A 23837-nucleotide genomic window follows, 5' to 3' on the forward strand; every position below is an offset into this window, starting at 1 on the left:
AGTTAGGTAACTTGCCCGGAGTCACACAGGTGAAGAGTAGGGTCAGCTTGGATTAGGGCTTTAATAACAGCACCCGCCAGGTCCTGGATACCTAGCAAGCACCCAGTCCGTGGCGCCTCTGCTCAGCCTTCAGGATTCGGTACGGTTATCCACGCTCAGATCTCTCCAGGTGTCCATGTACCTCCCAGATACACCACCGAGACAGTGAACGTCGAACATTCCTCAAACTTGTACATGCGACACGAACAACAGATTCCTTTATCTGATCCCTTGTCACTGTTTCCGCTGCGTGAAAGCTGCAGGGAAAAGCAAACAGGTGCTGCTCACACAAGACAGACCCGGAGCGCAGACCCTGTTTGCCAAGGAGCCTCACAGATCAACAGTGAAGAGCCGTTTCTGCGGCCGTCGGGCACATCTGATCACAGACTGGGTACTATGTGAAATCCTTTATTTTGGCAGCACTGTGTGGTTCTGTAGGAAAAGCACTCTCAAGTGGGCAGGGGTGAAAGGTCATTCGAGGAAAGAAGGGGGATCCACAGGTAAAGAAGAAGATGCAGCAAACTTTTGGTATTTGTTCTAAGCGGGAGGGGTGCAAAGGGCATTGAGGATACAATTCTCGTTTCTGTGCTTGAGATGGTTCCTAATTAAGTAACAAAACCTCAACTCAGAGACCTGCATGACATACCAGCTTCTGGGGTTCCCTCACCTACCCTCAACTTTCCATCAGCCTGGAGCCCCTGCTCCTTAGCCTGCTGGAGCCGGTTCTCCTCATGCAGCCCATCTCCCTGCAGCCCCCTTAGCTCTTCCTACCAGACCGGGTTTTTTACCAGGGGGAGGCCAGAGCCCAGTGACTAGGGGGCCTGCCCCCGAGCCCCGCTCTGCACGCGCCCAGGGCTAGCCGACCCCTCCTGCCCTTTCTTCGGCTGAGAAATGAGCACAGCAGCACCCGCCTCACAGATCGCTGCAGCACGCCACCGGGCAACACTTCTCAACACGGGGTCTGGCTTTTGCTGTGTCCGGTAAGGATCAATTGTCACTCTCATTACTAAAATTTCATTCTGATCGTCGTACCTTATCCCTGCTTCAAGTCATCAGTGTTTCCCCACCAGAATGCTCAGATTAAGGTCAAACTCCTGACTTCCTGCAAGAGGCCCACCCTCCGGACCCCCAACCTCAGCCCCCCCCACACACAGCGGCCGCCCTGCCACTTGATGCCTGTCCCCTCCCAAAGGCTATGGGAAGTTCACCCCCTCCCCCTCCTCTCGGCTCCCTGTCTGGGGCAGTGTGGCTCTCCAGGCTCCCACACCCTCCAAACCCACTCCTCATCGTGGCCCCCGGTCACACGGACCGTAATCCGCTTCCTTGCCTGGCTCCTTCACCCGTCTACAAGCTCCCTAACCGACCTGGGGTCAATTCTCTCCCAGGGAACTACTTTCTGCAGTCAATGTAGGGCCAGATCCGTCAGTCAAGATACACTTCGGCAACTTGGTTTCCAGATGTATTTCAGAACTGAACACATCTTGACTTCTGCCTCAGGGCCTCTGCCTGGTGCTCCTCTAACTTTAATGTGCATACAGATCTCTGGGATTCTGAGGGGCGCCTGGCTGGCTCGGTCAGGAGAGCATGCGACCTTCGATCTCAGGGTTGTGAGTTCAAGCCCGTCGGGTATAGAGATTACTTAAAAATAAAATCTAAAAAAAAAAAAAAAAATGTAGATTCTGGTTTATTAGGTCTGGGGGCCAACCTGAGATTCTGCATTTCTGACAAACATCCAGGGAGTGCCATGCTGCAGGGCCCAGGACCACACTGAGAAGCAAGACTGACTTCTACCCTTTGCCAGGCTCAAGCTCAAGGTCTCAGCTCAAACACCACTTGTGAGAAAGAAGGGATTTTCTGGACACCTCAATTCAAAGGAGGCCACGTGCTACTCCCTCCAAGAGCCCAGGTCTCTTCCTCGGGGCCTTGTGTAGACTGTGTGACATCTCCTCCCCGACTCGACTGGAAGCCCCAGGAAAGGTACCACTTTGTTCTCCCGGCGGTGCCAGATAAAGGCCTTCACGCCCCAGACCCACCCTCACTCCGGAGTCTCCGGGCTTCGGGTCTCTGAGGGGAGGCCCGCGTGTGTTCCCACCGGAGGAGGACATAGCGGGGGGTGCAGGCCTCCTGTCAGAGTGGCCACTCTGAGAACTCACCAAAGCACCATCCTCCCACAACTCCCAGTCCACCTGGGCCTGACTCATCTGGAAAGCAGATCCTCTGGAAAGGCCCGCCTAGCTGCACCCCCAAGACCTGCTTCCTGCCCCGAGCCAGCCCTTGCAATAATCACACGTTACTGTTGAAAGAACGGCCACCAGCTCCAGAATGTTCACCCTCCTCACTTGTGTTTCAGTCAAGCTGGAAGCAGGTGAGCGCCGAGAGAGGGGAGGTGGAGACGGCACGAGCTGGTGAACGGAACCACTGGAACGAAGCTCCCGTCACCGACGAGTCCCCGAGGCCTCGGTGTTGGGGCTGCGCCAGCTTCCCAGCCGGCCCTATCCCCTCCCAGGCACCCGGAGTGCTCGGGGCAGTCTCCACAGCCTCCACCCCTGCCGCATCCCGCCGGACTGTGCTACCGCTCACCTCCACACACCAGGAGCAGAGACGTCCAATGCCTTCCACCTTGGTCAGGAGGACAGCCCAACCCCTGGACGGTCAGGTGTCTGAGGCAACGTGCACCCACAGGACGGCCAGCCCTCCCCGCCAAGCCCAGGTCCTCAACTCAGCCAAGGCTCCAGGACGGAGATGTTCTCTAACACACTTACGGAGCTTAATTTTCAGTAATTGTTTTATTCCATCATGACAGCCTACCCTTTCTCTTCCATCGCCCTAAAGTATCCACCTGTGCCCTAGGTCACCTTTCCTCAGGCACTATTGATTCCGAAGAGGTGGGGCTGCCTAACCCAGGTGAGGGGCCTCTCCTGCCCCAAGGCTGAGCCTTGGAACCTGGCTCAGGGTTTGGGGGACCTAGGAGCCGCTCCTCGCCCCACGGTCCTTGGCTTGAAAGCAGAAGGCACGGCGACGCCCAGTCCTGAGCAGAGATGCCGCCTCTCTCAGGACTGGGTGGCGGCCCAGAGTTCGGGCTGAAATGTCATCCTTGGCAGAGTGCTCGGTGACAGTTCCTCGTGCTATACAGGAAGAAATGCAAACTAAAGCACACGGACAGTCAAATCTTCTCCAGCGAGTTAAGTCCTCAGACAATGGTAAAATAAAAGGCCAAAACAAAAACAAAAAAAAATCAATGTGATTTGGCAAATGTTTTCTTAAATTTTAAATTAAAAGAAAAAAACATTCACACAGAAGAGATTCAGCTTATCTGCCTTGAAGAAATACATTACAGAAAATGGAAGGTTAAAAAAAAAAAATCACACCCCCAAATAATGGTAAAAATAGATGTATTCTCTGTAAAAATCTGGACTAATCTACGGAGTCATTCTTACCTATTCAGTATTCAGAGCATGAGGTGAAACCCCAGAGTATAAAAAAAAAATTAAAAAACCAAAGAGATCCTGCCCTTGCGCTAACCCGCCCGGTGCATGGCTCGCTGGGGGCTCCGGACACCGGCTGCTGGGGGCTCCAGCGTCTGGTCCCTCCCGCCCCCCACAGACCTCACGCGAGGCCTTCAAAGGTCTTCCCTGGTCCTGCTCAATTTTGTGGCATGTTCTTCTACAAACTTGCTCAGATGTTCCAGATCTCTGTTTCCGTCCTCAAATTTAATTGGGTTCTTTTTGTCCCCCCTGGGGGCGAAGTAGATGGTGGGGAACCCCTCAACTTTGTAGTGGCTGTTGGTGACATCATTGGCAGTGGCGTCCATCTTGGCGATGACCAGGTTCTTGTGGTTCTTGTACTTCTTGCCAAGGGCAGTGTACTCGGGCTCTAGCTGCTTGCAGTGCCCGCACCAGGGTGCGTAGAATTCGATGAGGACGTCCTTCTTGGGGTCCATCACAATGGAGTCGAAAGTCTTCCCCACCACGACCTTGACAGGCCCCTTGTTGTTCTTGGGCACCGGCTGGGATTTGACAACCGGCTTCAGTTTTCCTGCCAAGGAAAGCAAGCAGGGTAGCGGTGTGAGTGCTGAGAAGGCCCTGGGCCCTGGGTGGCTCGGACAGGACCAGGCAGCGAGGCCAAGGCCTGACGTGCAGGGGGACAGGCAGGTCACACGTGCCAGGGCCAGGTGGGGCCTTGCCTCCCCACACTGACGCCCTGATTTCTCGAGTCTCCTCACCCCTTCTACCTCCCTGGTCCCTGCAGAGGCCAGAGAGGATGCTGAGGGTCCCACCACAGGCCTGATGGGTCGCCGGGTCCCATCCAGTGAGGCTATCCCAGGAGAGGTGCCACCCGTTGCAAAGCGGCCGCCGGGAGAGCTGGTGGCCAGGGCCAGGAAGCCTCGGGGGACAGAAGCACCAAGACGACGGCAGGCGGCGGGACAGGGTCTGCCCACGACTCGGCCTGTGTGGGAAACTGGGCCACTGTGCTCAGCCAGATCAATAAAGATACTCTGAACGCCTCAAAACAAGTTTTCCATGTATACAAAACTTATTTCTAGGTCCAAAAGCCTGTTTTGCTTTAAGTACTCCTAAAATAAGGCTTCTTGGGGCGCCTGGGTGGCTCACTCGATTAAGTGCCTGCCTTCAGCTCAGGTCATGATCTCAGGGTCCTGGGATCCAGCCCTACGTTGGGCTCCCCGCTCAACGGGGAGTCTCCTTCTGCCTCTCCTCCCAACCCCCAGCTCATCTGCTGGCTCTCTCTCAAATAAATAAAATAAGGCTTCTTGAAATTTTCAAGATACCTGCCTTTTTTTTTTTTTATTACAAAAAAAGAAAAGAAGGCAAGCAAAAGAACGGAGACTTTCCACGTCCGTTCCCCCATCCCTCAGGCGTAAGAGAGGAAATGCAGGGCCAGGCTCAGCGGAATAAACAAGTGGGGGAGATGGGCTTGGAGCACCGGGTGCCCCCCTGCCTGCCCAGGAGAAGAATGACCAGGCGCCGAGGGGGCGCGACCGAGCCTCACCTTTTTTGAAAGCCCTGACAAACTCCCGGAGGGTATCAGGGTCAAAGTCGTCAGGCTCCATGGCGAACTTCCGCCCGCCCTCATCCAGGATGGCGGCATTGACGTCCTCCCCGCTCTCACTGAGCCCCAGGTCCTTCACCTCCGTGGCGAAGTCATCCTCGTCAGCCACAGCAAAGGTGTACTCGGGGAAGTCCTTGGCCACCTCCAGGACTTTGCTCCGCCAAAACTGGGTGGCTGAAATGGGAGCGAGCACTGTGAGCTGAGCCGCAGAGATCAAGAAGAGTCTATGGCTCGGATTCTCTGACCAAACTCGTGCCTAACTTGGGAGAGAAGCAATTCTGAAAAGCCACCTTTGTGAGCAGGTGGGCCCGGGTCCAAAGCCCAATGACAGAAGTCCCTGCCTGCCTGAGGGCCCGGGGCTGGCCTACTCCCAGCTCTGCAGCCTCTGAAAGCCTCCAGGCTTTGGTGGCCTCCTCTCTGAGAGGGCTCTGGACTCTGCACCAAGCTCCCCTCGTGCTAGAAAAGGAAAAAGGACAGCTACGTAGCACCACGAAGGCAAGCTACCTTGAAGCCATAAATATACAACCCACCCTAGCCACCAACCTGCGAGGGGCTGGGGGCAGGATTCCTAAATGCGAGAGCCCCAGCCGCAGGCCAGGCCCCGGGGGGTCTCTCACCAGCTCTGTAGTCGAAGCTGAAGTCCACGCTGTAGTAGACGACCACCAGAGGGCGCCGCGTGTACCGCTTGGCGTCGTTGGAGGTCTTGCGGTGACCCACCAGCGGCAGTGTGTGCTTCAGCACGTGGTCCTTGATGGCCGACCCCTCCGTGGAGCTCTGCAAAAAAGCAGGGACGGGTGAGGAGCAGTCGGACAGAAGCGGGGCTCATGTCACCCCCACCTTCTGCTGCCACTGTTGGGGAGGAAGTCAGCTGCCCTGGGGGGCTGGGCATGGGGGAGGCAGCGGCGGAAGGTGTGCCGCTCTGGGAGGCTTTCGGGGGCTCCTTTCCTCCAGTGACCCCTAAGTGAGCTTCCTGGGCCACTGCGGACACCATGTGCCCTTTCCTCTGGGTCTGGGCTCACTTCAGAAACCGCTGGGGGAAGGCAGGCTTCCCGAGAGCAGCTGTTCCCATGGCTGAGCTGAGCCCAACGATCCCTCTCTCCCCCACATCTGATCCTCACAATAGCCCCTGGGGGGCATTTTACCGATGACCACGACCACAACACAGCATGCGAGGTGAAGGGAGGGAGGCCCAGCTGCACACACTGGCGAGCAGCCACGCTGGGCTCTGAGCTCTACCACATGTTACACCAAAGCCCGGCATGGTGTCAGGTGAGACCATGGAGCCAGACAGGCTGCAGGGCCTGGAGGCTGCTCCACCGGAGGCCACCCCTGCTGAGATGAGGCCGGGAGGCCCGGCACGCGAGGGCTCAGCGGTCTAGCACTAGGCGGCCGTCCTTGGACACGCTCAACAGCACTGGCTCTTAAGGCTGGTTCCAGATGAGATGAACCCAACAGACATTTATGCAGCATCCATGACCAGCTGGGTGCAGTGGCCTGGCGACATGGAGCTGGGGTGACCGACCCAAAGGCCGCGCAGGGCCCCCTGGCTCACGTTAAGACAGATGCTGAACCAGATCCTCCAGACACCAGCCTCACAAGCCCCCAAGCGTGGGCACTGCCATCGCATGTTACAGAGGAAGAAACTGAGGCACAGCCAGGCTGAGCTGCTCGCCCAAGGCTGCAGAGCTGGAAGTGGTTGGTGAACACCGCACTCTTCACTCTGGACCCGAGTCCCTACGGGATGGGTCAGGATGGCAGGACTTGCCAGGTGGGAGGGGGAGGTGCTCCGGGGGAGAAAACAGCAGGAACCACGCAGGAGACAAAGCACAAAGGATATGGCCCGGAAGTACAGGGAGGGTGGGGGGAAAGTGCTGGAAAAGCGGGCGAAGGGGACGACAGGGCCGTGGGTGTCTTTAGTCAGGACAACCTCTGGATCGAGGTCACCCAGAAGGTGAGTTGAGCCCAGGGCAAACGTGCTCTGCAGCCGAGCATCTACCGGCCCCAGGCCCGAGCCTGAACTCCGGGGCGGAGCCGGCTTCGCCGCCTGCAAAGAGCTGCCTCCTTCTCACCGCAGTGCTCCTTGCGCTGCCTTTCGAGCTGGCTTCCTCGCACTGGCGCTGTCTTTGTCTTCCCTCTGTTCTGAATTCCAAATCCGCTGTTGATTTAATACTTTATTTTTCAGTAATCTCTATACCCACTGTGGGGCTCGAACTCAGGACCCCAAGATCAAGAGTCAGACATGCCTCCAACTGAGTCAGCCAGGCACCCCTCCATATCCACTTTTTTAAAAAACCGCATTTTACTGTGTTGTATGAATGTGTACAAAGCAGTCTTACATAATTTTTGCAACAAGGCTGGTACATAAATAATACCAATCCATTTAAAATAGAGTAAAAGGCAGTGATGTGTGCAATAGACTAGACTGAGTGGCCCTTAACCTTTCTGGGGTCAAGGACCCCTTCAAGAATCTATCGAAAGCTAGAGACCCCTTTGCCAGGAACATGCACACCACTCAGGATGGTGCCTGACTCCTGGGGTCTGCAGCGCCCGTCTCTGGACCTGGAGTCAGTACCTATGGATGAAAGAAGAGGAGCTGGATGGGACAGGAGATGGGGCGGCCACCACACGTCCAGGGTAGAGGGGCCCTGACCCTGAGCGGGGGCAGAGGAACAGATGAACATGTGCATGAGACTCTGAGAAGAGGCAATGGGGCTCAGGACCTAGGGAGTCAGAAAGATTCCGGGCAGCCTCTCCAAGGCCCCGTGTGCTCCCAGTTCACAAAAGTGGATCAGAAGGGGTATGGCTGCTCCCTGTGGTGCAGGTGGAGCTCACCCTACCTTGCCCATCACCTCCTCCAGGTCCCATGAGAGCCCTGTGCCCAAACAGTGTGGGTCATGGCCCAGCCCTTCCCTTCAGTCTGCTCCTAACTGGCCGTGAGAGCTGGGGAGCCGGCTCACTGCTCTGCATCCCAGCCTACCAAAGAAAAGCCCTGGCTGCGAGATCAAAGGTTTCTTCCAAATCTGAAGATCTGCTCACTGCAGCACTGGGTCCCCGTGAAGCACTCAGAGCGTGGGGCTGCATCCAGACTTGGCCTGGGCCAGAAAGCCCCCCGGCCCCAAGGTGAGTATGTCACACTCGGCAGATGTGGGCTGGGTAGGCCTGGGGGCGGGGAATGGAAGGCCAAACCCATGCGCCACTCTCCACAGCTCCATCCAGGGAAGAGAGGCCTGTCCTCAGTCCGTAGCTCAGCGCCTGAGCCACCCGTCGACTAAGGAGGCCGAGCTCGGACCCAGGAGCACATCCTGCCAGGGACAACAGCAGACACGCAGGCCGGAGCCCCAGTGGCTGCGCGCCCTGGGGAGGCTAACCGCTGGCCCCCGGGGGGGGGGGGCGGAGAGCGGGGGCAACTCTGGGAGGTACGTGAGGCCCCTAGGCCTCCCAATAATTCACTGCTCACCCTGCTGGCCGCGCCTCCCGGGAAACCATCTTTACCTCCGGGGCCAGGGCGCCGGGAAGGGCAGGCCAGACCCTACCTGTCTGAAGCCCAGAGCAAAATCTCCGGGCTTCAGATCCCCAGCCAGGGCTCAACCAGCAGCCTCAGGCCCATCAGAAGCCGGGGTGTCTAATAGAGTGAACGCTCCCAGACACCTGAAACTAATACTACACTGTATGTTAACTAACTGCAATTTAAATACAAACAAACAAACAAAGCAGCCTAGGGCTGTCATGGCCCCAGAGGGCCCTCACTCACCTGGATGTCCATCACGTGGCTCCGGGGCTCGTACTTGGATTGGAACTTCTCAGGCTGCATTACGACCAACTTCCCCGAGGAGACTTTCAAGAACTTTGCTATTTCGGTGCTGAAAGTGTGGTGGAATTTATAATCTTCTCTCAGGTTGTTCGCTGAGAAATTAACAGAACGATAAATACCCAATTCGTTAAACTGCATCACTGACCTAGGCTGAACTCACGGCCCCAGCTGATGACCTGCAAACACCGGAATGAGCACCACGAATTCCGCGTGGACGACACCCAGAGCTGGTGTAGGTGTAGCACCTCAGAGCCTCTTAGAAATTGGTTTTTTTTTTTTAAAAAAAAACCAAAATAATAAGCAAACCGGGTGTTCACAGAACTCAGAGCTAATTTTTCAGGAGCTACGGCCTCCAGCGCTGAGGAGCACGTGAACGCCACAGACGGTCCGTGAGAACAGGGGAGCACCACGCTCCCCTGTAGCCACACGGTGGGTTTTCACACCCAGCCTCTCCTCCTTGGATTGGTGGCTGGCCTATTTGTGGGCCGCAGTTCTTTTGCTCTGTACACTTTTATTTAAATCTTGTGAAACTCGCAAGATGAAACCCCACTGTCTGAGACACCCGAGAACAGGGGTTGGCAAGCTTTCTGGGAAGGGCCAGACAAGATCTCTGCCTTTGCAGGCCATACTATCCCCACCACTCAACCTCACACCGTGGGGTAAAAGCAGCAGGACAGCGTGTAAACCAGGGAGGGTGCTGCACTCCTGTCAGACTAACAGAACCAGGCCAGTGGCGCCCCCCCCCCCCCCCCCCCCCCCCCCGCCCAACAGCCCCTGGGCGAGCACACCGCAGTCTCTGCTCTGGCCTGGCCTGAGCTGAGTCGGATGATGCAAACACCAGGTAAGATGTCAAAGGTGCTCCCCCACCCTGGAGGGCGGGCCTCCTGACTGGGTTATAGGAAACACCCCATGTTTAGGGGGAGGAGGGAGACGGGCTTTCAGAATCAGCCAGACGTAGATTCAGATCACAATTCTGACATCTGCTCATGATGCGGCTTTAGGCACGTGAATGATTCACTCCCCGGGCCACAGTCCCTCCTCTGCAGAAACGCAGCGGTCTACCTCGCGGCCCCGGGGGGAGGCTGGGGTCTCCCCCAGCAAGATTCCTCCTGGCTCGTTCCAAGGAGATGATGAGGCTACCTAACCAATAAAGACTGACAAAGCCCCTCCGCTCCAGCACTGGACATGGAAACAGAATTCCCCTCTAACCCAGTCTTACCCAGCCTACGTTATCTCAACACCACAACCTCTTGAAGCAGAAAAGATCTCCGAAGTGGATTATTTAATAAAATATACTTTCAAAAAGAAAGGAGTAAGTCACCACCTGTGCTCACATGCTAGTAACTAACTGGCAGAGGCAGGACTCGAACCTGAGTCTGATTCAGAAACCCTCCTTTTCTAGTCAAGACCCTGCCCCTTGCAGAGGGGCTGGGAAGGGGCTCCTGGAAAGACAGGGAGGTAGACGATAAACTTGGATGACTCTCACGTGCCCCTGCCCTCTCCTCAGAGGCCAGGAGGGAGCTGGCGTGCTGGTCTACTCAGGACGAGATCCTATCCCCCTCACATAATCAAGGCAACGGGGAACTAACTTCTACTCTAGCCCCAACTCCGGAAAGGAAAGCCCGCTCCCACAGCTGCTTCATCAAGCTATGTTCTAAGCTGACGCCCCAGGAGTTGTCCACAGACGCAGCAGACTCCCCAGCAACTTCTCACAGCCTGGGCAGGTACGTTTCGTCCAGCCCAGAGGCCACTGCTCACCAGCATCCTGGTACTGCTGGTAGGCCGGGTCACTCTCCGCTTTAAAGACCCCGATGATGATGACGTCATCCCTGTCCTTCAGGAACTCCTGGACCTGCTTCAGGGCCACGATCTCCTTGGAGGGTGGCCCGGACTGCTCGATCATGTAGTCGACAATACCTGGGAGCAAAGCACGTGCCTGAGGAGCGGCTCGGGGGTCCCGGGCACTCTGCACAGTGCTCTCCCTGCCCCCCACCTCCCCCAGGGGAGCTCCCCCTCCCCACTGAGGTAGGACTAGGAGGAAGCCTACCATATTTTTCCCGTGGGCCGTTGTAATCAAAGGGCTTTCCCCTGCGGAAGATTTTCAGGGTGGGATAGCCAGAGACATCGAACCTCTTGGCCAGGTCAGTCTCAGCAGTGGCGTCGACCTTGGCCAGGGGGATTGGGGGGGAGCGCCTGCTCAGCTCCTTGGCGGCCTTCTCGTACTCGGGGGCCAGCTTCTTGCAGTGTCCACACCTACGAGAAGCAGCCAGTCGTGAGGAGCCTGTCCCAGCAGGGACACAGTCTCCCATCTGAGGGAGGCCCCGAGACCCAACCTGTGTCCCCGAGCACCCTGGTTCGATCCAGCAAACTTCTGAAGGTCTCCGAGGTGAGGGCGTGGAGCCAGGCCCCCCCCGAGGCCGGCACGACATCACTGGCACCGGGGCTCCCACGGCGAGAGGACGCGCACGCACGTACACACCGCGCACGCACGACACACGCGTGCGCCACAAGGAGTGGAATGGGCCGTGGGGCCGGCGGGCGGGAAAGGCTGCGAGACAACGTCCCAAGAAGGCAGAGGCTCTCGGTCGGAGAGTTGGGACAGGTGAGGACACCAAGCGAGAGGCGGCTTCATACACGACGCGACAGTCGATCTGGGACAGGAGAGCCGAGGAGGAGGAGGACCCGCGCCGTCGAGGGCGGGCGAGGGGGGCGACGACCTAACGGAGGCACAAGGCCGGACCAGCGAGGACGCCGGCCAACGGGGGCCGGGGAAGGCGGGCCTGAGCCGAGGGAGCTGGGGCCGGAGCCGGCTCGGAGCAGGCCGCGTGTGCGGCAGGAACCGACGGGCCCCACGTGGGCAGGGGCCTCGAGAACCCCAGGCTCTGCGGACTGAGCCGAACGAAGCACCGCCTCGTCAAGGTCCTCAGGGCGCCCCACGGCTGCGCCCCACAGAACGTGAACCGTCTGCAGGGAGAGGGCACGCGTTCTCTGTAGCGGCAGAAACAAGGCGCGTTTGCTCTCTGAGCACTTCCCGAGCGGGCGGCGTGAACAAGTAGCCTGCTGAACTCAGCTCCGGGCAACTACAACGTGGGAGCCATACCCCACCAAGAGACACCCCCGTGCAACTGTCCTCCAACACCTTCACCCCCTCATGGGGCCCCCTGCGCTCCTCGTGCGCCAAGGGTCGGCCCCGCCCCCCCGCCCTGTGCACACACACCCTGCGATGACCAAGGACATTGCCTTGTGCTGCGGAGGCCCAGAGCCTTGGGTCACTGTCGTTCGCCCCATGGTCCCATTCCTGACTCCAGTCGACACCGCACACCCTGACAAACAGCAAGCCTGTCCGAGAATCAGAACCACCAGCTGACCCGGGACGAAGTCACCAAGGTAGACGGTACCTGGGCAGGCCGACAGCCCTCCCAGAGCCCTGGCCGCTACACGCACACCTCGCCTAAAGACGGCCCGCTCTGCTGTCTCCTCCAGCTGCCCACGCCTCCCTCCTCTCCTCACGAAGCATGAGAACCACAGTACCTCGGCTCTCCAGCCCGCACCTCGATCAGCCACTCTCCCCCACGCCCCCCAACCTTTCTTCCTGGCACCTTCTTTCCCACCTGCAGGCCCCCTGCCCCACCTGATTCCTGCCCCTGCATGTTTCCACTCCCATCATCTCTGCGCGCCTCTGCTCAATGAGCCGTCATCACCTACTATCTGCAGCCAGAGCTGGCTGCTTCCTGCACATGGTGGGGACACGAAGGCCACGTCCCTGCTAAGCTCTAAGGGACTGGCCCAACTCCTCCGCAGAGCCAGGGCTTCCTGTTTTCCGACAGGGAGCAGGCTTCAATCCCAACCACATCCTAGGGCCTCTGCCCCCAAACAAGAGCTCCTCAGGCCCCCCCGCTGGGCTCTGCTGTTTCTCTCCTATGAGAGCTGAAGCCCTGAGGTCGGGGGGTGGGGAGGGGGCCCTGGAGCATCGAGAAGCCCGGCTGTAATGGAGGATTTGGGGGCGAGAGAGGCAGAGGGCGACAGGGTGAGTGGAGGAGATAGAAGGCAGGACAGCTGTGGGAATCCGGAGGCCCCAATGTGAGAAGGGGACACGTCTGGAGCGTGAAGGGAGGCTGAGGGTCATCTTCCCAGATTCGCTCCAGCACATCTGTGCCGTGAGCAGAGCAGAGATAAAGCCACTGCTCAGACGCCTCAGGAGGCAGCAGGCGGACGAGCTCCCGAGAACCGCAGTTCCGTTCGTCCTAAGCACGTGTCCCTCACGCTGCCCACAGGGCCACGGCTGTCCGAGGGCTTTCACGCGTGTTTTCTCAGGGCAGGGCAGGGGTGTGATGACACACATGGGACTCAGCAGGCACAGGCCCGGTGCACGGCTGTGTCCTCCAGCCACAGGGGAACCCGGATCACCTGGTGCCCCACACACAGGCTTCACTCTCCTCCGCGCTACAGGCCTGTCTACCTCGTCCCGCCCCTTGGGAAACCACCACCTCTCTCTGGAACACTCGGCAGCCACGGCAGCCTTTGTGCATGGTGGGGACTGGGCACCCTCTTGTTCTCAGCTCTGCCTCACACGCAGGGGCCTCTGACACCCCCACCCAGTGGCCAGCGTGCACCGAATGCAGGACGGGGCTCGTCAGTATCTGAGCAACACAGGACGGACACCATCTTACCATGGGGCATAGAACTCCACCAGAATGATGTCTGCATCATTCACCACTTCATCGAAGTTCTCTTTGGTCAGCACAAGTGTGACTTCGGGTGGAGGCGTCCAGTTGGGCTGAGAGATCTCTTTGACCTTGGCAACAATTTCTGAAAGAAACCAAACAAGCCTGAGCACAGGCAGAGGCAGGTGGGGAGGAGCAGCAGGAGTCAAGGAGAACAGGAAACGTTCGATTCCTTAAAATCCAGCTGCACCTCTAGCCAGTGCCACTCTGCAGTTTGAAGCCACGGCTCAGGGCCCGAGGGGTCCACACTTCCCTGTCCTCCTTCCACTGCCTGGCGACCTCTCTGACAGCCCAAGACCAAGCTGATGAAAGAGACCCTGCTCCTGCCAGACTGTGGGCTAACTGCGAGCTCATCTCCCCACGGCTGACCACACGTGCCCACGAGCAGTCTCCAGGGCGTGCCCTCCTCAGGTCCGAGGACCTGTGCATTCAGTCATGCCATCTTGCACCAGCATGTCATGCGACATGACGTGTGCACAAAAATTGAGAAAAATGAAGAGGAGCAGCATACCCCCGCTGCTCAGGCTACATCAGCATCACAGGGAAGGTGGTGGCCTCGTTCCCCAGAGACGGACTCAATGATGGGAGCGGGACACAGAACGTACTCTCACAAGGCACCTTCCAAGTGGCTCTTGGGAGCAGGGGTGGCAAACTTTACATTTTTCTTTTTTCTTCGTTTTTTTGTTCTGCTGTGGAATCGCCAAGAAGCTAGATCTGAGAACCACTCCCGCAAAGCAGGCGGCTTCAGACGGAAGTGTGCACAGCAGCCCCTCCACGGCACCAACACGGCGTGACCGCCTTGCCCCCGCCCCCGGCCCACACCCAAAGCCCCAAGTCCCTCAGCGTCAGGGAGGCCCGTTGACTAAAGCGCACTTGGGGGCCACCGGCCAAGGAGCCCCCTGTGGCAAACACGGCTCTCGAGATTCCAAGCCGGCCCTGCCTCTGGCGGTCAAACACTGGATGCGGACCTCTGAACACACAAGCCTGTTCACTTTCCAACAGTAAGGCCACAGCGTTCAGCCTGCTTTTAAATTAAGTTCCTTTATGTGTTGATACGGTAAGGACATTATTCGTTAAGTAAAACACAAAGGTGCAAATGGTGATTAAGAAACGCTAACAATCGGACACTTGGGTGGCTCAGTTGGTTGGGCAGCTGCCTTTGGTTCAGGTCATGATCTCGGGGTCCTGGGATCGAGCCCCGCATCGGGATCCCTGCTCGGTGGGAAGCCTGCTTCTCCCTCTCCCACTCCCCCTGCTTGTGTTCCCTCTCTCGCTGTCTCTCTCCATCAAATAAATAAAATCTTAAAAAAAAAGAGGGACAGAGATATGGTGGAGATACCACAATTTTGTTTGTTCACTGACTGAAAAAAAAAAAAAAAAATTTACTTTGTGCCTAATGTAAGCCAGGCAGGGATCCATCAGGCCTGGTTTTGGAGAACCACCTGGCTCCCCACATCAGTGGTTCTCAACACGGGGCTCTGGACCCACAGCTGCAGGTAAGCCCTGGAAGCCTGTACAAAATGCAAATCATCGAGGCTGACCTGAAACTTAGGGACTTGGTCTGGGAATGGGGTTCAGCACTGGTTTCAGGAGCCCACGAAGTGACTCTGACAAAAGCCAACATCGAGAAGCACTGCTCTAGGGCACTGCCAAGAACCGCGGCCTCGTGTGTCACGTGACATATGGGCTCTAGCTCTTGACTTTCGTGGTCTGAAATGAGAAGACACCTCTCCTACCCTAGGACAAGTTTACTTTGATCTCTGTTACCTGGAACATTCCAGCAGGGAGCACTCCCAGAAGCTGGTGCTCCTGGGGCCACTCCTAGCCCACTCAACTTGTCTTCCTCTCTATTAACCAAACTCCCCCCTCTCAGCTTTCCAGTGGGAAAAAGAGTCCCAGGCCGGCCTCCTCCGGGAGCACAGGCTCCGCTCACCGTCCTGAGTCCTGGAGCCCTCGTAGTCCACAGCCTGCCCCTTCTTAAGGATCTTGATGGTGGGGTAGCCGCTCACACCAAACCTGCCGGCCAGTGCCGACTCTGAGGTCGCATCGATCTTGGCCACGGGAATGGGAGGGTCGTTCTCCTTCAAGGTACTGGCAATTTTTTCATATTCTGGAGCAAACTGCTTGCAGTGTCCACACCTGAGGAGATTTGGGGAAGGAGCAGCAGGTTAATTGTACCCAGCAATGCACACAGGAACGGGAGGCACCAGGACCAGGTTAACTGCAGTTGAGAGGAGACATACAAGGTAACACCTTGAGGAAGCCAAGGCGGCTGGAGTCAGACAGACGGAGGCTGGAATTCCAGCTCTGGCCCGGGCTCACACTTCCAACACCTCCAAACCCCAGTGTTTTCATCCGTAAGCTTCTCAAAGTTCGTCCAGGGACCCCACGCATGGGGTCTGTGAGGTAAACACTCTTTTTTTTTTTTTAAAGATTTTATTTATTTATTTGAGAGAGAGAGAATGAGAGAGAGAGAGAGCACGAGAGGGGGAGGGTCAGAGGGAGAAGCAGACTCCCCGCCGAGCAGGGAGCCCAATGCGGGACTCGATCCTGGGACTCCAGGACCCTGACCTGAGCCGAAGGCAGCCGCCCAACCAACCGAGCCACCCAGGCGCTCCGAGGTAAACACTCTTTACAAAAGACCTTTCTCGTCTTCTTCACTTATTCCCTCAGGACCTACAGTGGAGTTTTCCAGAGACCACATGACTGACAAGGTCAGTATACTGATATTAACATGGAAGGGTTATTGTTAAACACGGATTAATATGGAAATTTCTGTTTTAGTGTCTAATGTGGTAACTACTGACAGCCATGACCCACATCAAAAACTGTCTGGACTCACAAGACCAAAGAGTTTGAGACGTACTGACCCACAAAACACACTAACCTCACAGACCTGTTCAAAGGACTACTTAGGTATTTTATACAAAACCCCTCACACCTGAACATCAGGCACTGGACCAAAAACTAAGTACACCTTAACTATTCTGTCTCAAAAGTGAACCAAGGAGGGCAGGGGCCAGAGGACGGACAAGAAGGGATTATGAGATAAAGACCGGCAGCAGAGGTGAGGAGGAAGGGCACAGGAGGGTGAAAGACAGGACAAGTGGGGCGCCCCCCGCCCCGGGACAGTGGGCCTTCCCACACTGGAACTGCCCGGAGGCCGCGCCTGGCAGGAGCTGGCCGGCAGGGTGGCCTCGAGACGGGTCAGGGCAGAACCCGCAGCCAGGGACGGCTCTGTCACCAACACCGGTCTCCGTGGCTTCGCATGCCCACGCCCCAGCGGTGGCCACCAGACAACACATCCCTGTTTTAAGCTGCTGGGGACCACGCTGCGTGAGGGCTCATCGGCCGCGGAGTTCCCGGCCTTCCTGCACCCATGCCTCCCCCCGCACCGGGCCCAGAGGCCCGTGAGGCGTCAGGCGCGTGAGCACAGAGGACCCCCCTCGTGCAGGCTGGTGGGACGAGGAGAACCAGGGTCCTTACCATGGAGCGTAGAACTCCAGCAGCACCGTGTCTTTGTCAGCCACAAAGTTATCGAAGTTCACGTCATTCAAGACCAGGACGCCGTTTTCTTCCTTGACTTCCAAGTCGTCGTCGTCCTCCTCCTCCTCCTCCTCCTCCTCCTCCACGGCATCTTCTTTATGAGAATCTGAGCGGAAAACATCCAGACTGGTTAGGAGACTGGTGACTCTCCTCCTTAAAAACCTTCCCAGAGGGCGCCTGGGTGGCTCGCTTGGTTGAGCGACTGCCTTCGGCTCAGGTCATGGTCCTGGAGTCCCCGGATCGAGTCCCACGTCGGGCTCCCTGCTCGGCGGGGAGTCTGCTTCTCCCTCTGACCCTCTTCCCTCTCGTGCTCTCTCTCTCTCTCTCTCATTCTCTCTCAAATAAATAAAATCTTTAAAAAATAAATAAAAAATAAATAAATCCAGTATTTCCTTTAAAAAAAAAAAACAAAACAAAACTTTCCTAGAACCCCAAACCCTCCAAATGTGTCATGAGTCCTGAGTGGCCCCTGAGGGCCACCAAGAGCCGGGGTGGGGACATCAGGTCTCCCCTACCCCAGAAATTCTGACCCAAGGTTTGCATACTGGGTAGCCACTTCGGAGTTCACCTAATGGGAGGTCCCAGTTACAAAGATGTTGGCAAACCACAGGTCTAGAAGTTAAAAGCCCCGACGGCCCAGCGGGACTTGAGGGCAGGGCGAGGTGCCTCTGCGGAAGCAGCCCCGCAGCCCGGCCCCGCAGCCTGGCCCCGCGTGCCTCCCGCCCGGGCTGGGAGAACCCTAACCGTCAGCCCCTCCTCCCCGCACCGGGTTCTGATCCGTTCCCCAGCACCACCCTGCGCGGGCTTTCCAGGCCTCGCCCCTAGAGCAAGGCTCCTTTATCCACATCCAGTGCCTTGCGCTCTAGGGTTACCTCGTTTTGCTGTTACCCCACATTTGGGCTCCAGGGCGAGGCTAACTTTCAGCGACACCTTCCTCTTCTTCACACACTATGCTCTCCACAGCTCGGGCGTCATTCAGCCTCCCGGGAACAAAGAGCTGCCCGGCCCCCAAAACAGCACCAAAGGGAAACAAGGACTCACACTTGACTTTTCATTCTGGAGGATGGACTACGAATTGATCCCATTTCTGAAAGGGGGTGGCATTCTACCCTGTGGGCACAAAAAATAGCCCCGCAGGTCTCACAGTCCTTCAGAGAGACTGGAGTGTGAAGGCAAGAGGCTGGGGGAATTGACTGACTTAGAGTCACCCCAGAGGTATCCCCAGGGTAGGAGTTAAGAATTTTAATGACTTACAGGGTCATCGTGCATCAAAAACACGCAACAAATCGCACCTTTGCAGGATGCCTTGCCTGGAAGCAAAGCTCTCTTCCCAGAGCACCAGAATCTGAGTTCATCGTACTACCCGGGTTTCAGGGAATCTTTCGCCCAACTACAGATCGGAGGAACCGCGGGATGGCGGTTCCTGCTACCCAGCTTCTCCCGCTGCTGTCTCAGCAGCCAAGTGCAGCCGGCCCCAGAACTGCATGAACTCTGCAGCCAGATCCTGTCAAGGGGCCAATTATTCTTTCCCGAGATGCTTCCCAGGAGATAAAGCAACTCTGCTGGTTCTGTGTCGGGGGCGGAGGATGAAGTCAGCCTCAGGATCCGGGAACCTACGGGACTTGCCCCACCTTCGCCCTGCCCCTAACGAATCCAGGGCTCCACAGCTGCTGGGACAAGCCAGGGAACTGGTCTGGGTGGCGTGGCAGCTTTTTCCCTTTTCGTGAAAATCTACCAAGCTGCAAACTAATTACAAAAAGCAAACCAAAAATCCACCAGGAGCCACATTTTGCTCAACCACGTTCTTTAACACAGCCCGCTCCTTCTCCCTGACGTCCATGTTTCCCTCTCCAGCTTGAGGTCCAAGTTCTCCTCCTTTGTGGGGGGAGTAAGAAAGGCCTCTAAAATCCCACAAGAAAAGCCACCAATTTGAGAAGTACAAACCAAGCGGACTCGGTTTCCTGGGGCCACGGCTCTCCAACACCTGCTCCTCCCCCGGCCTCCCTCCTCCACAGCAGGAACTCCAGGGGACGACAGGCCTGCAGAGGCCAGGCCCCCAGCAGGGCCCCCAGCACTGTCATCAGGCCTCCTGGATAAGGAGGTGGGCAGGACCTGGGGGAAGACAATGCGGGCTTACGCCCCATCTCCACCTCTTAGGCTGGTGGCCTAAACCAAGTCCCCTTCCTCTGGTGGCGGGCAGCCAACACTCCACTCCACACCCAGGTCTTTGTGAATCTGAGCACCAAGTGCTCTTGGGAACCTGAGTTTAACACGGGCTGGCTAGGGCTTCCAGGTGCTTCTGGAAATACTGCCTACAGCCACCCCGCAAGGCAAGAACCGAGTACTGAGCTTTCCTGTTGGGGCTTCTGGTACAGCAGTCACACTGGCTTCCCAAAAGGCTATTCTGACCACCCATCACCTGAAAGTCCTACCCAGAATGACCTGTGTGATGGCTGCAAACCTGAGGACTTGATGTGGGGACATTCTGCAGGTCAGAGGCCTAGGGGGACTGCACGCGCAGCCTCCGATCTGGATGCTTCCCGCGGGCTGGACGGCCTGCTGACGGCAGTTCGGCAGGGCTCGTGGGCCACGTAGATCCGCTCTCACTGCCTGACTGCTCTGGCCAATACGGGAACCAGATTAACTTGCAGGCGGACGGACAGACTGGAAAGAACGATATGGGGAACTTAATCCGCACTTTAAGCTACAAGACACAGCCGGGGGAGGCAGAGGGACTTGACAATCCGCTCAAAGGATAGGGATAAGGTGAATTTTACAAAAAAGCAAAGATGCAAAGAAGCAAAGATGCCTTCTTTCCTACACTCAGCCCTGACGTGGTCTGTGAGCACTAGTGATAGAGCTCTCATGATTCACTGGGTGTCCCTGAGCTACCATGGGACAGAGCTCCTAAGAGTGAACTCATTTCTTGATACTTGGGGAAAAACAGACACATACAGACACACACACATTTTTTTTTTTTTAAGGATAACAAACAAAATGACAGAACCTTCCCCACATAATTAAAGACTCTCGAATGCATTAAGGCATGCCCCTACCTTTCCAGTCCTTCTTAGCCTGCAGATAACCCCAGGACTGGACTCTCCACGATTTGAGAGGGTGCTGGCTCTATACTCCTACCTACTAGAAACCCACACATCCCTGCAAGGAAAACATCCCACATTTTAATAGGGAACCATTTTTTCACTAGACTTCACTTTTAAGGCTGGACATTCTAGGATAGAAAATATATCCACAGCCTTGTAGTATCTTCTGGATGGGTGCCATTCTCCTCAGTATGAGGCCGATGAAGCCTCCCATATCACCTCCACATTGCTTAGCCCACCTGGTAAGGCCATTCTGGAAGTGGAGGCCCCAGGCCTCTGCAATCCCTGTCCACTCTTAGCAGTACCTCTGATGACAACACTGGAGGCCTGTCCAACCTGGATGCAGGCAGCTCCTGTCAAGATGTCCTCGCTCTACTCCCTCAGCTGCTCACTCTTCAGTCCCCACTGGCTTGGTGCCTAGAACAGTTGGATAAACTCTACCACTAAGTCAATACTGAAGTTTATATTGAACATGGAGAAAAAGAAATTTGTTACCAGACAGATTATTATAGCTGGTATTTGTTAGGTGCCAGGCACCGTGCTGAGCTCTTAAATACATTCTCTCACCCCTTGAGGGAAACATTACATGCACTTTACAGATGAAGACACTAAGGCACAGAGAGGGTGAGTCACCTGCCCAAGGATCACGAAGCTACTTAGTGGAGGGTCCTGGCCACTCAGCTGCTCTATCGTCACCTCAGATTGTTTCCCAATATGCCCAAAGCTTTAGGTGGAATCATTTGATAATTACGTCTCAGGAAATGAAAAGGGAAGGGTTGAACAGTTCTTTAGCACTACACACAAGTGAATTTCCACTTAACTTTTAAATCTACACCAATCCCCGATAAAAACAGGCAAAAACCGGCATCAAAGTATTTTCCTTCACTATTTCAGCTGGGAAGATGTGAAAAGTACAGGTAATGTCTAATCTGAGACACAGAAAGCCCTGGCACCTAAGGCTTGCACGACCAGAGCTTAAGCTCTATTTAGTGACCATATTCTTGGGGGGGGGAGGGGTGTTGTCTTTTGGGGCCCCGACACCCCTGTGCTGTTTGAATCCGAAAAGAAACACAAAACAAAAACAAAACCTAAAGACTTAGAACATCTGTGATGGGAGAGAAATGTGCCCCCAAAATAAATGTGCAGGACAAGTTACCTGTGAAAGTGAAGGACCAGGGATGCCCTCAGGGATGGGAAAGGGTCAAGGTAGGGACTAGAACTCCCCACCACCACCCCCAACCCCGCCAGAGGACAGTGCCCTGGAAGACCTGCCATGACCATGACAACTCCAGAGACTCCTGAGCTCACCCCCGAGGCAACTGGTTCCCAGGGCCTTCACAGCATTAGCGACCTGTCACCCAAATGATAAACCTGCTGGTCCTGATAGCCCTTGGCATGCACCAAGTTTGCCACTGCCTCAGGCCTCTTAAGAACCCCCTAAAAACAGAATCACTAGATCAAAACCAAGACAAAACTATTATGCTTCTTAGCTATGTTCCAAAAATAACCCTCCAACCCCACTGGTCCTCAAACTTTAAGATGCCCCCCCAAAGTTTAACTTGCATGTGAATCAATGAAGAACATGTTTAAAATGCAGATTCCAGGGCCCACCCCTGCAATCTGCTTTGGTATATTTTAGGATTCTGTATTTATTCATTTATAATTTTATTTTAAGATTTTATTTGACAGAGTGCGCACAAGTAGGCAGAGCCGCAGGCAGCGGAAGAGGGAGAAGCAGGCTCCCTGCTGAGCAGAGAGGACCTTGGGGTCATGACCTGAACCCAAGGCTGACGGTTAGCTTAACCGACTGAGCCATCCCGGCACCCCTGGGACTCTGTATTTAAAGCATCAGGTGATTTGGATAAAGGTTCCAAAACTCACTTGAAGGCCCCGCTGCTTTTTCTTACTTCCTCTCGGCAGGTGTCTTTATCACCAAGTGCTGATTCTTACTTCCCTTTCTATTTGGATTTAAACTTGAATAGGTGACCCACACAGAAGTTACTCAATCTGTTTGAAAGGGTATAAAGTTCACACTTGCCCTACACACTAATACTAGAAAAGGGAGTTTATTTACATTGGAACAAACTGGCTGGGAAGAATCCATTATCAGGAGAAAGGCCAGAGAGGAAGAAAAGTTGATGCCTGTTCTCTAGGAACAGCATTCTTTTCTTCACTAGTGCGTTCTATTTATCGAAGGTCTCTTACGCCATTTGTTTTCAGCTAGCTGGTTTCCAAGAAAAATGTGGAAGCGATGACTAGTAGCTGTCTAACGTTCCTACTAGAGCAGAAGCTTTATGGGCCATGGTGGCCACGCTCATCCTATACTCCCAGAAACCTGCTCAGTAACTGGCACATAGTAGGTGTTTAATAAATGGTGGCAGAGAGAATCTAACCCTCGGTTTCTAACAAATGCAAACCAAGCCGTTGTCCCTTTCTCTCTCCAACCAACACCCATGAGTTATTTATTTCCAAATCTACAAACCACATTTTTAAAAAAAGATGCTTGCTGCCCGCGGCTGCCCTGGAGAGCTCCTACCGGGGCTTCTCTTCTCTAAGACCTGTTTTGAAAACGGTGCCCCCCCTCTTCCTCACGCTCCCTGGGCGTGCTCGCCTGGCAATTTTAACCAGCTCCCAAGCTCCCCTTGCCAGAAGCGAGCAGTCAACCTGAACCCAAGTAAAATCTGAGCGTAATAAGAACGAAGAAGCCAGTTGCAAAAAAGGCACTTGGCCCCCTCTCCGCGTCCTAAGCCTCAGTGGCAGGGGGCTTGCTAGGAGCCTCCACCGCCCTCCTCTCCCGAGATCTCCTAAGCGATTCCGCTCACAGCTACTGCCCTTAAACTCCAGCAAGTTGGCGCCAGGCGCCAGTTTTGGAGGGGCTCCGCATGAAACCCACCGGTCCCGGGTCGCGGCCACCCCGGTCCCCACGCGCGGGCCCCTGCGGCCCATCAGGCCCGGCCCACCGCCGGCCGCTCACCTTCGTCCGGTCCCCCGGCGCTCGCGGCGGCCAGCAGCTGCGCCAGCGCCAGCAACAGGACCAGCAGGCACGCTTTCCGGAGCCTCATCACGGCAGTGCGCAGCGCGGCCTCCCTGCGCGGACAACCCCTGGGCGCTCCCGGATCTTGAGCCCTGGCCTCTTGAGCGAAACGGGAGGGAAGGCAAGAAACCCCCCCAGGAAGTCCTCGCCAGCGACGGGCTGGGGGCGGGGAAGCCACCGGCGGGCCAATCCCAGCCGGACTGGGGGCGCGGGCCGCGTGCGCCTCGCTGCGTGTCGGAGCCCCACGGTGCCGCCCTCCGAGCCGGCGCTCCTCCCCGTCCTCCTCCGCGCGCCCCGCGGCTGGCGCGTTTAAAGCTCCGAGCCCTAACGTGAGGTGCCCCCTTCTGATTGGCTGCGCCGCAGCCACCAATCACCGGCTGCCACTCGGTTTGCGCGGAGCGCACAGGCTGAGAGAGGGAGTGAGGGAGAACAAAGGCGGCGGGCACAGGCCGGAGGGGCGGGGCGGGGCTGCGCATTGGGGTGCGATTGGCCGGCGGCGCGGTGGGCGGGGC

General features: G+C 56.3%; 1 protein-coding gene across 1 annotated transcript; it reads right to left on the minus strand.

The window, feature by feature from the left end:
* Window positions 1-2806: 2806 nt before the first annotated feature.
* Window positions 2807-23622, minus strand: PDIA4 (protein disulfide isomerase family A member 4). The gene is made up of 10 exons (XM_027574122.2): window positions 23266-23622; window positions 17128-17293; window positions 15575-15780; window positions 13588-13726; window positions 10965-11170; window positions 10676-10834; window positions 8858-9009; window positions 5724-5880; window positions 5047-5280; window positions 2807-4074 (listed from the first exon to the last, which is right to left on the minus strand). The coding sequence occupies exons 1-10, from the start codon at window positions 23351-23353 to the stop codon at window positions 3659-3661; spliced, it is 1923 nt and encodes a 640-aa protein (XP_027429923.1). The 5' UTR covers window positions 23354-23622; the 3' UTR covers window positions 2807-3658.
* Between the last annotated feature and the right edge of the window lie 215 nt (window positions 23623-23837).

This window comes from Zalophus californianus, chromosome 12 (assembly GCF_009762305.2).
Source record: "Zalophus californianus isolate mZalCal1 chromosome 12, mZalCal1.pri.v2, whole genome shotgun sequence".
NCBI lineage: Eukaryota > Metazoa > Chordata > Mammalia > Carnivora > Otariidae > Zalophus > Zalophus californianus.

What these genes read in the sequence shown, in the direction of transcription:
- PDIA4 (XM_027574122.2), bottom strand. Translation starts at nt 23,353, where the DNA reads ATGAGGCTCCGGAAAGCGTGCCTGCTGGTCCTGTTGCTGGCGCTGGCG. An exon ending in CGCCGGGGGACCGGACGAAG is followed by an intron (nt 17,294 to 23,265) that starts GTGAGCGGCCGG and finishes TTTTCCGCTCAG; the next exon opens with ATTCTCATAAAGAAGATGCC. An exon ending in GTGGAGTTCTATGCCCCATG is followed by an intron (nt 11,171 to 13,587) that starts GTAAGATGGTGT and finishes TGCTTCTCGTAG; the next exon opens with GTGTGGACACTGCAAGAAGC.